This window comes from Urocitellus parryii, chromosome 8 (genome assembly GCF_045843805.1).
Source record: "Urocitellus parryii isolate mUroPar1 chromosome 8, mUroPar1.hap1, whole genome shotgun sequence".
NCBI lineage: Eukaryota > Metazoa > Chordata > Mammalia > Rodentia > Sciuridae > Urocitellus > Urocitellus parryii.
The window spans coordinates 47,105,056-47,122,691 of record NC_135538.1 but is presented as its reverse complement, the minus strand read 5'-3'; the positions used below and the strand labels follow the sequence as shown (position 1 = coordinate 47,122,691).

General features: G+C 36.4%; 1 protein-coding gene across 1 annotated transcript in view; it reads right to left on the bottom strand.

Moving 5' to 3' along the window:
- Window positions 1-2,922: 2,922 nt before the first annotated feature.
- Window positions 2,923-17,636, bottom strand: part of Frk (fyn related Src family tyrosine kinase) — a 96,330-nt gene continuing 81,616 nt past the window's right edge. The window contains exons 5-8 of the mRNA XM_026414991.2: window positions 13,026-13,184; window positions 4,963-5,144; window positions 3,516-3,681; window positions 2,923-3,134 (exon numbers count right to left, since the gene is read on the bottom strand). Coding sequence (XP_026270776.1) covers window positions 2,923-3,134; window positions 3,516-3,681; window positions 4,963-5,144; window positions 13,026-13,184 — 719 coding nt within the window. The remainder of the gene's footprint in view (window positions 3,135-3,515; window positions 3,682-4,962; window positions 5,145-13,025; window positions 13,185-17,636) is intronic.

Sequence of the window (17,636 nt, the reverse complement as noted above, 5' to 3'; positions counted from 1 at the left end):
GGAGTTTGGGGTTCCTCATGGTTCACTGGATCCATGTGGTCACCATGCAGACACATGTTGTCAGTAGACATGGTGAGTGAGCCCAGCTTGGCATTTCCTTACAGGCCTTGCTCTTCAGTGCCCTCTAAGGTGACCCATTCCCCCAGCCCAGCTTGCAATTGCTGCTCACTTTGACTTTACCTTTGTTTTTGATGACAAAATATTCAGCTTCCCCCACTCCTAGGAGTTTCACTCTGTGCCTCTCTTGACCTGAGGTAATTTAAACCTATTTCCTTCCTTGCCTTCTTAAAAGGAGGCTTAATGGAATTTTGAATTTTTCCTATTACAAAAATTCTTAATGTTTTTGTCAGGAGAGATTTGAAATATCACATAAAATGATGTACTCCCATCCCTCACCACCACCTCCAAATAACTGAATTACATAAATAAAACATTACGTGAAAAGTGCTTTTCTACAATTTATGGGAAGTAAATTTAACAAGAGCTGGCTCATTGTAGGAAAATTCAACTTATCTTTTCCTGATCCTTTTATTCTATACAGGGAGAGAAATTTATGTCAGTTAAAAAAAATCTATTACTGCTTCTCATAACGGAATCCATTATTTTTCTCCATGATCCATCAGGGTAAAAACAAGAATAATGGATTGCTTTGACAGAACCTTGAACATAAATGTCCCAAAGAATCAAACATAGTAAGTTAAATGAGTTTCAGGTGGTATTAAAACAGGAAAGGATAACCTCCATTTTATATTTTAAAACCAAATCTTACTTAAAAATTTATTATTATCAGCTACTACAAAAAGACAGATTATATAGTAGTAGAATTTGCACAGTGAAATGGGAATATTTCCAATCATTCCTATATATGCCCAAGCAGAACTGAACCAAAAAAAAATGAACTCAGGAAAAGAAATTATTTTAATTTTATAATTCTTTTAATCTTATAAATAACTGGTTATTTATAATCTACTTGATTTTATTAGTCTAGATGACTTTAAATAAAGTTATCCTATACTCAGCCTACAGACTAAAAATATTGTTGACCTTATTTTATAAATAGTATCACTTCTATGCATGGCTCTATAAACTTTAGTGCCGTGAGACTTATTTTAGTCTAAGGTCCTGGAACAATTCAAATGTATATGCACATACCTATCTGCCTAACACAAATATGTAGGGAGAATGTGGAGGAAGGTGATAGGTATATACATGCCTACGTTAATTCTAATAGTTAATCCCTCTCACGGGATTTTCTCAATGCACAGCTATCCAGCCTCTAATCTCTAATTTTTTTCAGATAAACCAAAAACCAACTTGTCTCCAGGGAAGGTAAACTACATTCCCAGTTTTAGTGGCAGACCTTCTCCAAAACCAATCAACACAGAGCATTCACATTAGGTGTATTATTGGTTCATATCTGGGCAGGTGACTCAGGTTGACTTGAGCAGAAAAATAAGAATGATTTTTATGCAAACTTGGGAGATAAGTTTCCCATTTTTCTCTTGTTGGATGAGGCATAGAAAAAGGAATCCCAGTTGCCACAGACAGACATCTGTGACCATGAGAATGAAAACAACATTGATGGTAGAGGGGAGGGTCGGAAAGGTCATGGGTCTTGATTGACATCATTGGGCTGTTAATGATATTATACCCCAAACTCTCTCTACCTCTTGCTCCCAGTTAAAAGAGTTCACAAATTTACTGATTGCTTATTCCATATTGATTGAAGGTTTTTGCAACTTCTTTTAAAGAAAAATAAGAAAATATACTCAAAATATCCTGATTTACCATGGCACATTTCATTCATTTTTCTGTGCATCAGAACATCTTTGAACATATATTTGTCTTTGAAACCACCTTGAAGAAGTCCTTCTCCTTCTCAATTGGAGAATTTAACACAGCCATTGCTTAAGAAAACAGTAACATTGCTACCAATGTCAATGTATATTGAAGGTAGTTAAAACCTTGTCCTAAATTCAGTTGTTATTACTAGACTCTATATCTGAAATTGAGCTTGACCTGCTTTGTGGTCAATTAAAAACTGGCCTGAAGGTACTGCTCTTTTGTAATTATTCAGAAGGCCACAGCCATTCTACAGCTTTCCTTTTATTTTTCCTAAACTTCTTTAGTACCTGTTTCTCAGATTTTGTGGGCTATTAGGTGTTTCTCACATATATCTGTGCATAATAACTCATCAGCTTTGCAAACTAATTCTTTAACATTGAGATTAAAACTAACATAGATGATTCTCAGATGACACATACTGAGGTATAGAAAAATTCCATCATTTCCTTCCACAAAATGAGAAAGATTTTAATTCTTTTTCTCAACAGCTGCTTCATTTTTTTATGCATAGGAAAAAATATGTGCAATTACTTCAAGTACAATCAAGTCATTTAACACGGCTTTGCCATCATTGTAGTTAAAGGATATTTTAAAAGAGAAAAAAAAAATCTCAAAGCACAGGTCCTGCTGTGCAGCAAAGCAATCAAATTCCTTCATAATAACAGCCTGATGGGATTCAGCAATCCGAGGAATAATGAATAACGGCTCTAATCAGTAAACAGGAAAATGCTACAACAGTCACTGAGTAAAAATTGACTATCATCTGTTGATTCTCTTGATCGGCTTTTCAAACAATAAATAGAAATATAAGTGTCTCTTACAAAGAAAAATAACTTCATTTAGTTTGTTTGATTTTATCAGGCAGTGAGAAAATGATACATCATCTTAGACTGTCCGGCAGTATTTCCTAGTCAATAAAATGCACATATAAATTTTTTTATAATGCATGGCCAAATTTGCCCTATTACTTGAATATGTCAAGAAAACTGATTTTGCAGTTCGTTGATAAAATTGAAGATTGTATTTCTTTATTAGTTATTCTTTTTTCTTAATTCTTAATTACTTCTTCTTCAGTATTCATCTTATGAAGTTATTTGTATCTGAATATGAAGACTCTGCTTCAAAATAGTCCTCAAGTTTCCAATGCAGTGTCTCAAATGTTGGTCGTTCCTTAGGCTCTGCATTCCAGCACTCCAACATGATGTTGTAGAATTGCTGAGGACAGGTAGATGGCTGTGGAAGTCTATAGTTTTGTCCCAACAACTGGATTACTTGAGTACCTGTCATGCCTGAAAAATATAACCAACAAAAGAGGGGGGCATGGACTAGACTCTTCAATCCACAGACACTTAAACTCTAAGTTACAAAGCAAATTGATTTCTTTGATAAAGCTGTGAGATCTACCATACCCTTTACAGGTTGCAGAGATTAAACGACACCCTGCAGCAAGTAATGTCTATAAGACTGCAATTCAGGAGCAAAGGAGAAGGAAGCAATAAACCACCTCATTAATGCAAATTATCACCATCAAATTTTATCTATCTAGCTCCCACAGGCACATGGTATGGTCAGCCTCATAACTCTGCCCTCTAAGTCTGGGCAAAGCAGTTAAAGTCACACCTAAGTAAGTGACCTGCAGCAGAAAGACCACTTCAGAATTAATTACTTACCACTATACGGCATTTTGCCATAAGTAATGATTTCATAAAGAAGGATTCCAAATGACCACACATCGGACTTAATGCTGAATTTATTAGTACGAATGGCTTCAGGTGCAGTCCACTTCACCGGCAGCTTTATTTCGTGTTTAGATTCATAGATGTCTTCATTATCTACCTGTTAATGCATTAAGGATTCAAGCCAATTTAAAGTGATTTTTTTTTTTGCTGCCCTCATTCATTTATAACCAGTTTCACATAAAACTTAGAGGGAAAATACCAAAAAAAATGAGCTTAGATCAATTGATAATTAGCATAACAAATTCTGACTCTGACATTCAAGACAGAAACAATCTGTGGGAAGTCATCCATAAAATATTTGAGAACCTACTATGTATTAAGAATAATATTGGAAGGAACATCCTACTATGTATAGAAGAATTCATACATAATGGGATTCTGACTTCCCATCTGCTGTTTACCAAATGGAAAAATGGAAGCAAAATAGGTCTGGTCTTTTTTAAATTTAATTCTGGTATTTAAGAGTCAATGACTTTGATAATTACCATGTAACCAGTTTGCTAATATTAAAAAGTAGAATCCAAATGATTTAAATTAATATATCATCTCATTGGTCTCCTAATTAATTTACACAAAGAAAAGATGGTTTCATGAGTATCAACATGAGAATAATTTATTTGTTATGTTTTCTGGCCCAAATCCATATTTTTAGGATACAATATGGGAAATTTAAAATTAAATTCAGAGATTAATACCTCATTCTATGTCTTTATCTTAGTGTTTTTTGAATGGATGTCACCCACTGAGTGGGGAGGAAGAATTAAAAAGCCAATAATTGGCCAGCATGGTGGTGCACACCTGTCATCCCAGTGGCTCGGGAGACTGAGGCAGGAGGATCATGAATTTAAAGCCAGCCTCAGCAACAAAGATGTGCTAAACAACTCAGTGAGACCCTGTCTCTAAATAAAATACAAAATAGGGCTGAGGATGTGGCTCAGTGGCTGAGTGCCCCTGAATTCAATCCCTGGTACCTCCTCCCTAAAACAAACTAACAAAAAAGCCATTAATTGCTCTAGAATTCTGGCAATAGGTAAATGAGTAGATAAAATGAGCAAAGGTGGATAGGGTAACTGTACAAAGTGTCCTGGTTTTTATACAGGACAAATAGAAGCTACTTTTACTGATTGAAAAATAGGTCATACGTTCAACCAAAACAATGGTATCATTTTCAATTCAGTTGATTATTTTTTTTTCCTCCTTAATGAAGAAATGGGAAGAAATGTGTAGTTTGTCTATAAGATCTTCAGCTACTTGAAATGGTCTATGGACCACATAACTTTGAGGAACACTGCTTTAAATAATAGTGAATTTATGGGTCTATCAGTCTGTTGGACTTTTAACCTATTACAAAAGCTAATTAAAACAAAACTAAACTTACCTTAAAAACTCTTGCCAGTCCAAAATCTGCTACTTTGTAGATATTATGCTCACCAACAAGGACATTTCTGGCAGCCAGATCTCTGTGGATGTAGTTCTGGGACTCCAGATAGGCCATTCCAGAAGCAACCTGTGCCGCCATGTCTACCTGTTGAGGCAGATGGATTCTTGATCCAGCATCATCTAACGAACAAGAGAAAATAAGAGATTTATTCTGGAAAGTATTTGAACTATTGAAGTGAATTCTGACAATTTTGATGAATGAGATATTGATAGAATTATGTGCCATGGTACTGATCTGCTAAGAAAGGAGCAAGGGTATCAAATAATCCAAAGATAGGAGCAAGTTTCTAAATGAGTCCAGTTACTGCCATTTTTTCAATACCACATTTCACCAATTTATCTCTTCATGGAAACTGTTGCTTAGGTACTTTCGGATTACTTTTAAACTTTACATAGTTTATTTTAGTCATTGAGCTTATAGTGGTCCTAATTTGCATGGCTGAACAAATGAAAAGTTCACATTTTTTTAAGAGTTTTCTTAAAAACTGGTTCACTAATAAAAATGAAGAGTCTAGCAGTAGTTACAAAATGTGCATATTGCAAGTGGTGAACAGAAGGATTGTCAAGTTCAAAGACAGCATCAGCAACTTAGGAAGACCCTAAGCAGCTTAGTGAGACCCTGTATCTAAATAAAATATATTTTTAAAAGGGCTGGGGATCTGGTTTAGTGGTTAAGTGCCCCTGAGTTCAACCTGCAATACTATATATAGATATAGATATAGATATAGATATATATACATATATATGTATATAAAACATTTGTACCTCTAAGTTTAATATGTATTTTTTAAAATTTTGCTTTCTTAGTCTGTTGTTCCTAGAATAAGTTGCTCATCTCTCTAAGTACAAACATACCTTTAATGGGCAGCATTTCACCTACTGCTCATTCTGTAAAACTAACTACAGGAAATTTAGGTAGTAGGATCAGTTTTATCATTAGTAAAAGAGGTCCATGCTATTTTATGATGACTTTACAAAATAGAGTAAGTCAACTTATCTGCCATACTATTGATAGGTATCTTCAGATTTTGTTTTTTAAAGTTTCACATAAATACAAATTATTATTATCCCTGTGTGACTAAGTAAAATACTATTACACAGAATCCATTGGTCTTATGAACATGAGGTTTAAACACAAGCCCTGATTTGAGTGCTCACTAAAGCACAAGATTAAGGAAAACTGGCTTAAAGCTGTCAGACTTGAGATCATGGCTGGGCCTCATATTTCTCTATAACCGTAAGCAAACTGTTTAGCACCCCTGTACCTGAGTTTCCTCATCTATATAGTGGTAACAGTAACTCTTACAGTATTAATTTTTTAAATGAGAGTCAAAACAATTGAATACATGTGCAGCACTTAAAACAGTACCTGGTATCTAGGAAAAACACAATAAATCCTAGCTCTTAATGTTATCATTGCTCCTAAGCAAAATGAAACATTTTGGGACTTGTTAAGCTCAAGATATATATAAATTACCAATGTGAAAATGGCTGAAAGAAGAGGGGTTTATGAGTCTAGAGTTCAGACAAGAACTTTCAGCTAAAGACATAGATTTAATGGTCATAGTTTGAGTGGGAGTTAAAACATAAAAAGTGGGTGAGGTCCTAGGAAGATATAGATTCATAAGAAACACAAATAATTGAGGGTGAGCACAGGAATCGAACCTGACAAAAGAAAATTGAGAAGAATCAGCCACAATCATAAGAGAGGAGAATGTTTTAACAAATGAAAAATTGTGAGAAAGAAAATGTGTCATCATAGTCAAGTTTCGCAGATAAGTTCAATAAGACAAGGACTAAGAAGGCTGTGTTAAATATAAGAATGAGGGGGCTGGGGATGTGGCTCAAGCGGTAGCGCGCTCAGCACCACATACAAACAAAGATGTTGTATCTGCCAAAAACTAAAAAAAAAATAAATATTAAAAAAAAAGAATGAGGGAGTCATTGGTGAAGGGTTTTATTTGAGATTGTGTGTAAGAGGCCAAAGGGTAACTTGGAGATGAGGACATACAGACAGACAGCAAGAGGAGATGGAAAATTTCAAAACCCTAGTCAAAAAGGGAAGGCGATAAGGATCTGGTAGAGGTAAATGAAATGTCATAGGAAAGCCATTATCGAATTCAGAAAAGTGGGGAGTTGTGATGGTTAAAGTATTCCAGGGTCTGTGGGGTGCTTGCTGACTGTGTTCTAATTCTTGATTTGGACAGTAGCTGCATAGTTGCTTACTTGTGCATGTTATAATTACATGTCAAACTATGCTACATGATTTATGTACTTTCTATATAAATGCTATCTTTTCTGATAAAAAATGAAAGAGTCAAAGGAATTTTTAAATGAGAAAGACTTAAACACAGCAGGTGTGTGTGTGTGTGTGTGTGTGTGTGTGTATGTGTGTGTGTGTGTGTAAAAGGCAGAAGCATATTTAAATTGGTTGTGAGGTAAAACTAACTGCTCACCTATCCTTTTGTCCTTTACTTTCTTTTATCCTGGGCACTAGCAGAAGACCACATTGCCCACCTCCCTTTGCAATTAAGTAGGGCCATGTCACTAGTTCTGGGCAACACAGTGTGTTCAGAAATGATGTACATCACATATAGGACCTCACATCTCTATGGCTAGAGGAACAAATTTAAAAATTTTAGGAAAGAGTCTAATTCCCTAAAAGAGTAGTCTAAGCCCTATCAAAATTGTTATGTGTGTTCTGCCACTGAGAGTTTTGAATTGTGTATTACAACAGGTAACATTAATTATTCAGTCTACAACAAAATGTAAATATAAAGATAAAATATAACTCTGTAAAAAAGCATAATGGCAAAGCCTGGCTGCTGTGATGGTCAAAAGAGCTATGCCTTTTGATATCACATCCACTCAAAAAAAGAAACAATGACATTAAGAGAAGCTGGTAACTGACCATAAGCTATGTGGCAGGCAGCTTCTAAAATAGCTTGCAGTGATCCTGCCTCCTGGAATTCACACCTTTCCAAGAGTCCTTTCCATTGGACTGTTCTGAACCCAGTGACTCACATCTGGCAGAGACTACGGCAAGAGTAATGGGGTCTCCCGGGTTAACTCAAAAACGACTGTGACTTCATCTTACTGATGCTCTGAATTCCATCACTTTCTTGCTTGTTCACTTTAATGAAGCAAGCTGCCATGTTAGAAGCTACCCTCCACATCAAGGAGCATGGGCCACTCTCCAGCTAACAACCAGCAAGGAGCTGACTCCCCTCAATTCTGCAGCCAGGAGGAACCAACTCCTGGCAATCATAAGAGTGAGTTTGGAAGTGAATCCACATCCACTAGAGCCTTCAGATGACTGGGACACCTGCCAAAACCTTGGCTGCAGCCTTATGAAACCCAAGGCTAGAACCTGGCTAAGCTGCTCCTGGATTTCTGACCACAGAAACTGTGAGATAATAAATGTTTGCTGCTTTAAGCTTCTAATTGTTGGGGTACTATCAAACCAGACTTCAACCTTGGAAAAGTCATCCAAGGTGTCTATTACTCAGTTTCTTCAATTGTAAAGTAGGGGTAAGAATGATACTTAGTTCATAAAGTGGTTCAAAAATGAACTAAGTTAACACTTGTAAAGAACTTAGAAAAATGACTGCCACATCCACTGGTCCTTACCTCTGTTTAACTCCAACAGGCCCCCGACCTGGTTCTCCATTACCTCTTTGGCCTTATCTTCAGCTTTGCCCTTGTTATTGCAATGTCACGACAGTGGCCTCTGTGATTCTTTCTACTCCACAGGCACACTTTTATGTTACCTCCAGCCCTTTGCACTTGAGATTTCTTATGCCCGTTTTTTTGTTTTGTTTGTTTGTTTGTTTTAATTTATCCACATGGTCACTTCTCATTTCCTGGAAGTCTTTACTCAGGTTATTCCATCTTGGTAAATCATTCACTGGTCAACTGTCAACTTTTGTTTGTTTGTTTCTGGGGTGTGAACTCAGGGGTTCTCAACCACTGAAAAACATCCCAGCCCTATTTATTTATTTATTTATTTCCTTCCTTCCTTCCTTCCTTCCTTCCTTCCTTCCTTCCTTCCTTCCTTCCTTCTTTCCTCCCTCCCCTCCTTCCTTCCTTCCTTCCTTCCTTTCTTCCTTCCTTCCTTCCCCATAGGCCTCTCTCATTTGAGAGAAATTTATTACCAAAAAAAATCAGCCAAGCTTGGGGACTACAAAGACTGGAATATAGAGAAATATGATTAGAAATATGTATGTTATTTCAAATATCAAATACAATACCTAATCCCATTACAGTGCATATAAAAAGGTTTTTACTGGAAAGTACAATACTGGAAGAAATTGGGTAATACACATTTCCTATCCTGAAGAGCAGTGACCTAGGGACTGCCTAAGTAAAGAGCAGAGCACATCTATACAACCAGACAGCAAAGCTGATGGAAATGTTCACAAACCTGTGACAGTTTATATCTGCAAAAAAATAAAAAATAAAAAATAAATTGCATTCTACTACTAAAGAGACTTTTACGTTAATGATACTTATCTTGATGAGCTACTTATGAATGGCAGATTCACTTTAAGATCTATCTATTAAATCTACAACTCTTGATTGGGAACAAGTATAAATTCACTGTTCCTCTAAACTGGTAGGTACTCTTACAAATGAATGCCTTGGTAATGTTGCCCCTGATGGCCTAATCCAGCAGATGGTAGGGTTTGCACACAGCCTTGAGTACCACATCAATCACAGAAATCCTCAATGCCCAAGGAGTTTGCAGTATAGTTAACTGGATCTTTTCAAGATGATACCAAGAATTGCAAAACTAGCTTGACTCTCAATCCCACTCTTACTATAAGAATGGTCTCAACTTATTTATTCAGTCAACACATAATCAGTGCACACCTTCTATGTAACACTCTGTTCTAGCACTAAAAAAAACAACAAAATAAAAATTCTACCCTTATGGAATTGCATTTAGAAATACTAAAGTCAGGTGTAGTGGTACACACCTATAATACCAACAATTTAGGAAGCTGAGACAGGAGGATCACCTCAGCAACTAAGTGAGGCCCTAAGCACCTTAGCAAGACTCAGTCTCAAAATAAAAAATAAAAAGAGCTAGGGATGTGGCTCAGTGGTAAAAGTGCCTCTGTGTTCTAATATCCAATACCAAAAAAAAAAATCTAAAATACTAAAAATAAGCTAAATAAATGTCATGCAACATAAGATGATTAACAGCTAAGGAGAGAACACCAAAGAAGAATATGAAGAGGAAAATGAAGAAGGAATATGAAGAATCAGGAGATTAAGCTTTACAGTTTGACAAGTGAGCCAGGTGCAGTGATGTATCGTGTAACCCCAGCAACTCGGGAAGCAGACATAGAAGAAGCACAAGTTCAAAGCCCGCTTCAACAACTTAGCAAGACCCTGTCTCAAAAAATAAAATAATAAAAAGGGCTGGGGATGTAGCTCAGTGGTAGAGCATTCCTGAGATGACCAGTGAACAACTTACCAAGGTAGAATAACCTGAGTAAAGACTTTCAGGAAATGAGAAGTGATTATGTGGATAAATATTTTTAAAAAATCAAGCAAAAAAAATCTCAAGTGCAAAGGGCTTGAGGTAAAATAAAAGTGTGCCTATGGAATAGAAAGAACCACAAAGGTCACTGTAGTGACACTTCAAGTACACGGACAAAGTTGTAGATAAGGCCAAAGAGAAAGTTGTAGATAAGACCTGGAAAACCAGGTCAGAAGGAATTAAACCAGAGGTAGAACCAGTGGGAGTCTCAGAAGGTTTTAAGCTGAGGAAGAACAAGCTCTGACTTATACTTCAACAAGATATCTCCAGCTGCTGTGTTGAGGAAAGACTAAAGAGGACAAGAAGCCAAAGAGGGAGACCAAGAGGGTGCAGAATCCAAAGTGGAGGTCAATGATTGCTTGAACCTTAGTGGGAACATTGAGAAAAGGGGAAAGACTGGGTATGTTTTCAAGGCCAGCCAATAGGATTTCTAGGTTGGCTAGGTAATGGGATGTAAGAAGCAAAAATGCCTCCCAGGTATTAGACCTGAATGTTGTCATTGTCCAAGAAGGAATTAAACAAGAGTAGCAGATCACCATGGAGAATCAGGTTTGGACATATCACTTTGAAACGTCTAATTGTCATTTGGAGTAGAAATTAGGGTTGCTCACAAACATTTTCCCCATTTTTGCAAGGCACTTTAGTGGATTGTACTGCCTATTCCATTGGACTTGATTTGACCAAATGAAAAGGGTACAGAAGTGACAAAAGTTAAGAAGCTTTAAGAGCCAGGATGAGATTGGTCCCATCCCCTTTCCCTACCAAGGAGATCAAAAGAGCTGAGCTACCAATCTATTTTACACACAAAGCACAAGTAAGGAAAAAACTATTGCTGTGCTGAGCCTCTGAGATTTGAGGACCGTGGCTGCAGTCTGGACACCTGCACTGTCCAGACTGATACAACATTCCAGTAGAGAGGGCATGAAGGCAGCTGGGTGTATTATTCTGAAGTTCCAAGGTAGGGATAAAATTTGAGGAACTCTCGATACATAAACATTCAAACAATGGAACTGGGTGAAGTTAACAAAGGAAGCCAAGTGCAATGATGCACACATATAATCCCAGCTACTTAGGAGGCTGAGGCGAGAGGAATGGCAGGTTCAAGGCCAGCCTGTTCAAAGCATTGGCACCCTATGTCAAAATTTAAAAATAAATTAAAAATTGAAGAGATTAACAAAGGGATTAATGGTATTGCAAAATAATCCTGGAGAACTCCAGAATGTTGAGAGGTCTGGGAGAAAATCACTTATTGAGAAGAACCAATGAAGAGGAGGATAAGTGATCAGGTTAACTATCTTGGAAGCCAAACGAAGCAAGAGACTTGAATGCTCCTGATAGATTTGAATACCAGAAATTGACAATTAGATTAGTAATGTACATGCTGTAAGGACTCTTATAATATGCACATTGTAATATGCACTTTGTTAGATCTAGCCCAGGATCATTCTTGTACTTTTTCCTGAATAAGGCAAAAGGAGTCAACAATTGAGGTCAGTCTTTCTGTGGTGGGTAGCATTCTAAGGGTGATAAATGTGATGATCTTTATGCAATAGGTAAGTATATTTTTGTTTTTAACAGAATTTATTATGTTATATATATTCTCCATTCTTTTGTTGTTGTTGTTTTGAAATTTAGAATTATCAGCTTCACAAGTCACCCTGAAATCAGAGAACACTCTTATCTTTCTGATACCTTTGTTCCATTATCCTCACCTCCTTTTGCCTCTATATAGCCTATCAGTCTCGCTCTGACATTTCAAGAAATTACAGGAAAAGTCTGTTTTTCAAGCATGAATGATTCTCTCAGTATTTGATCTCAATTTCTTTGAATATCATATTTTAATGTGTATTATTTTATTGTTTATTAAATTATTCATTTGTAATAAACATCACAATTTCACAATGCCCTTAAGTCCTTTTTGACTGCAGAAAGTGGATGGAGGAATAAAGCTAATAGTATATTTTTGCCTTTTAGTCTGAAAATTCTAATGTTGCCTAGCAGAGAGGTCATTTTTAACACCCAGTACAATATTAGCAAATACTGACAAAGACAAAAACGTCAGATACCTCTCTTGCTCTTTTCCCTGATGTTTCCCATGTTCCAGATTCTGTACCATAGAAAATATGGCTGACAGTGTTCAATTAGTGTAAAAAGTAGAGCATTATGCAAAAAATCCATTGATCAGTTTCCCACATTACATTTAAGCTCTCTGATGTGTCTATTGTGAACAATTTATTCTTCCACTACATAAATATTTTTCTCCCTTTGAGTCCGCAGAATATATCCTATTAAATAGTAGTTGAGCCATTCAATGTTACAGCATTCATTCTTACAGATAATACACATGGTAAATATCCTTTGGGTTAGACAAAGCTGGCTAAATTGACATTTATAGGACTAGCTAAACTAAATTCCTCCTTTTCTTTTTTCCTTTTATTGAGTCTTTAGCTTACTTTGGAGATATTCTTGCAGACTTCCATGTCTCATCAACTCTGTAATAATATAAATTGGATCTTCTAAAGTGCAAACAGCATAAAGCTGGATAAGCTTTGGATGTCTTAGACTCTTCATTATCTGTGCCTCCCTCAGGAAGTCATTTGGATCCATTGAACCTGAAACAAGAAAAGGAGGAAATCACTTTATGTTATTGAGGCATTCCTGTCCTCACAGCAGCCTGGTGGGAATCGCCGAGATTGCCTCCTGCCTCTCAGTAACAGAAGAGCATCAGTGTCACAAATCTTCAGAGTTATCAGAGGAGAGAATCAGTTCAGCCAGGGCAACCTAATTACTAGATGTGGTGTTGTATCAGGGATGTGCACTTTATATGTTATGACCCGTAGGTGAAAAACGGTTGATTTGGGCCCATGTGAAAAATGAAGAGCAAAGGAGAGACTGACAGTCTAATTGATAAAACAAGGCAGGCATCTGAAGAACACAAAGAGAAGACATCCTATCAACATGAACACTGGAGGACGCGATGGCTGCCGGATGGCTGCCCTGGCCTTGGTACCCACTGTGGGAACAGCTGAAAAACAACTCTAAAACAATGCTATTCTGCCAAATTCATATTCTTATTCCTGTAGGAACACAGGCTATGGGCCACATAGAAAACATTCAAGGGACATTTCCAAAAGATAGTGGCTTTTTTTTTTCCACCAATTTTACATGTTTAATGTGAAAATAATACTCAACATTTTCTCCCAGACTATTTGCTTCCACTACCACCAGAGCCTCAAAAGCTGGATCAAATGATTAGGGGGATGGCATTGAAGCATATTTTGAAGACTCATCTATAATTAAATTGTGTTTAGATGGTTCGACTCTGAGTCACCATGCAAGGTGCCCAACAGTTAATGTCAGAAAAAATCTAAGAGGAGGAAGGATACCTGGAGTTGACATTTCATCAGTAATTTTTAAATCTTTTATTTCTTCTAGGCTGTGATGTTTCAGAAACATTACTGTAATTGAAGAAATACTGTCATTTCACATCTTAGTATTCACTATAGATGGTGCAAATATCATTTCTACTGATGTCCAAAGAGACCATTCCATTCATCATCCTCTGAATGTCAGAGACTCTACAACTGACATTAGAACCTGGGTGTGGATAAGCTTTGACAATTCAAGGTAGCACTATGACTTGTTTGTTAATGTCAAGTTAAGAAGAGTTTCATATGACCTACATACAGGTTATTTCACATAAACATTGAAACAGTCTACCTTTTAAGAGCCCAGAAGTTTAGGATCCAGGTCCATTCAAAACTCTGGAACCTGAAAAAAATCTTAGCTCTGTTACTGTTCCCTGTGCAATCTTAAGCAGGTTACCAAATCTCTCTGAACTTCAGTTTCTTTAGTTTCTTCATCCACAAAGTACAGCTAGTGATCCTACTAACATCAGAAAATCATTAACAGGATAATAACAATGCCTGGAAAATGTGTACTCAAAGATTGCTGACCATTATATGTATTATTATTAACATGCACACTCATAGGAAAACCAAACAGACCAACTGTAAATATTTTTCATTGACTGAGGAAAAAAGAGATAAGGTGTTAGAGAGGAAAAAAGTGTTTTCTTCTATTTTCTTTTCCATTCTATTTTTTCCTTTCTTTTTAGTTTCCTCAATTCTAGTTCTGACATTAAATTTAATCCACATAATCAAATAAGTTTAAAATTTGGAATCATAATAGAAAAATAACACTGGAAGAAAAAGAGACTTCGACACCAAAATAAAGTACTTTGTTCTTGGTTGGTATAATTAGTTTGTCTGGGATCAAATACGGATACCGTATGACTGCCCCCCTCAAAATATAATGATTCATGAAGGGTTCCGTGATAACAGAATTAGTATCATCACTCAGACTGTTTATGCAGGACACTTAAACCATGCCCAAGTCACACTGTCTGCAAGAGCTGAAATCATGATATGCCAGGAGCCTCTGTAGGTAGAGAACTCAGGGAACTCCTTCATGGCTATGCTGGTAGAGCAACAGAGACCCAATCTCAACTCAGTAATGCAACATTAAATATTAATTTTTGTCTGTCATAGCTACTGCAGGAGTTGATTTCAGGCTCATCTTTATTGCATGGTAGTCTGCTAAGCAATAAATAGCTGCTAAGATTGATAAATGGCCCCAGTGAAGTGAAGACATTTAACCAATCACCAAAGCTGTTTGTTGCTATTACACTGTAAATCAATAATAATTATTCCTGTTGGAAAGAAAACTATTGTGCTTTTTTTTTTTACTATAAAAAGATGATTTTTTGTTCTCTTTTGACCTCCAGAAGGCCTTCCTTAGAAAGCAATACTAGCAAGCATAGCCTGACGCTTTTCTTCTTTCTTTTCCTTTTTTGGGGGTGGAGGGAGGAATGATTAGATTAACAATAAATTTAAAATTTATGTCTCAATAGTTCAACAAGTTTAGGATTTAAAAGCACATATACATGATGACTTAAAATCTTGGATGCTGAAATAGATTGTCCTCACCTGAGTGATGGCATCTGGCCCCTTAAAAGTGCCTCTCTGTTGTTTCCTCTGCCAGATGTTAATGCTAGAACTAAACTCCTGCACCAGTGAATCTACAATTCAGGGTGTGCATCTGTCAGCAGCACCACAGAACCTAACGTTTATTAAAAAATCACTGCATATACTTTATTCATATTTACTCAATCCTCATACAATCCTATAAAGTGGGGACTATTTTAATTCACATGTCCAGATGAGGAGACTCAGAAAGATTAAAAAATTATATAAGTTACAGAGGACAGAGCCAGGTTTACCTTTATGCTCTTAACTGATAACACCACAAGGTCCCAACCTTTTCAGTCCATGGCATCCTTAGTGCATCAGTAATATTTTTATAGTATGCCAGGTTAAAATGCATATTTAATAGTTCAATTACTAAACAACTAAGAAGCATCCATCCTAATAACTTAATAGCCATTTGAAAAATTAATACAGGTAAATTAAGAGGAAAAAAATAATATTTATTTCATTCTTAACCACAGTTATTTACTAAAGTGATATAAGTACTATACAACTTCTCAAAATCAAGTAAGAGTTCAAACAGAAGTTCTGGATCCTGGAAAAATCTCAGCTCTGTTACTCTTCCCTGTGCAATCTTAGCAAGTTACCCAAATCTCTCTGACCTTCAGGTTCAGCTCTACCATCTTTATTTCCTGATCTGTGTCAATTTTTGTGTGTATCTTGACAATATTGGTCCACAGTGATCATCAAAAATCCAGCTTCACAAAAATATGATGTCAGAAAAAGGAATGTAACGATCTAAATCTGAATCTACAAACTACCTGAAGGTAGCAATTTGTGTTGTTTTGAAAACGTTTACCTCAAAACTTTTAAATATCCCACAGACCCCTGAGAATTCACTGTGATGCCTCAATGTGCCTTAGCTCAACAGTTTGGAAACAGTGCTATTACACACTCTGACAGCCAGCAAATCCCAAGGGCTCAAGTTCTGCCACCAGGAAGCTTTCCAAATTTCTAAGAACTCTGGGCTCAGCAAGTAACAGAGGGCCCCCAGAAAACTCATCTAGCCTGTAGAGTTGGAACCCATATCTGTTTTGTGGAATAATGAAAATGCTTGTAAGAAAAAAAAAGGAAGATTAATCTTTTGTTGCTGTTATTATTCTTTTCTATGTTATTAGAGGAAGATAGGAGACTGCCACAGTGATGTTGCACTTTCACAGAATGTCACTTCCATGGGGTCTGATATAATGGTGATAAGTCAAAAATCCCAGCTCTGCCATTTACTGTTTAATAATAATAATAATAATATAATAAAATTTTTATTGGTTACCTACTATGAGCCAAGCATTATGCAAAGCATTTGGACTAGTGACCTAATTTAATCTTCATAATAACCCTGCTTGGTATATCTTATTATTCCCCATCACATAAATGATAAAACTGAGAGAGTAGTTCAAAAATTTGCTCAAGATTTGAATACAAAGTCTTAGGAAAGTTATTTTTAATCTCTCTAAATTCTCTTATCCCACCTTTAAAAATGAGGGACTGTTCATTTTAGCATACTTCTTCTGCCTTCAAAGGGATAAGTGAAGATAGGAGAAGAAATACTTCCTGCAAGTTCAAATATGGGATTCTTTAGATGAACCATTTTATCTTTTAGTCATAGTCATTTGGCATCTCATAAAACAGTTATTCCCTGAATATCACCAAAGTTCCATCTGACTTTTCAGTAAGTGTTTATAGTCAGTGGGGTTTTTGTTTTGTTTTTGTTTGTTGTTTTGTTTTGTTTGTTTTTGTTTTTTAACTAAGATAGAAATGAAAGGGAAGAAGGACAATGGAAGACTGAATCCTTTAGATAAGAAATGTGTTGCTGGAATCTTCATCTGAGAACCTTTTATGCTTAGCTAATCCAAGGAGCGTGTTGGCCTTTATATTTTAAAGCTTGTCCACATGTTATGGTCACCTGGGGTGGCAAGAGAGATGACAACACCTGTTTGCTGCCAGCACTGACTGTCCCATGACCTCTTGGGCATTTTACAGTGGCAAATTGAGCCCATAAAAATCCACGTATGCCAT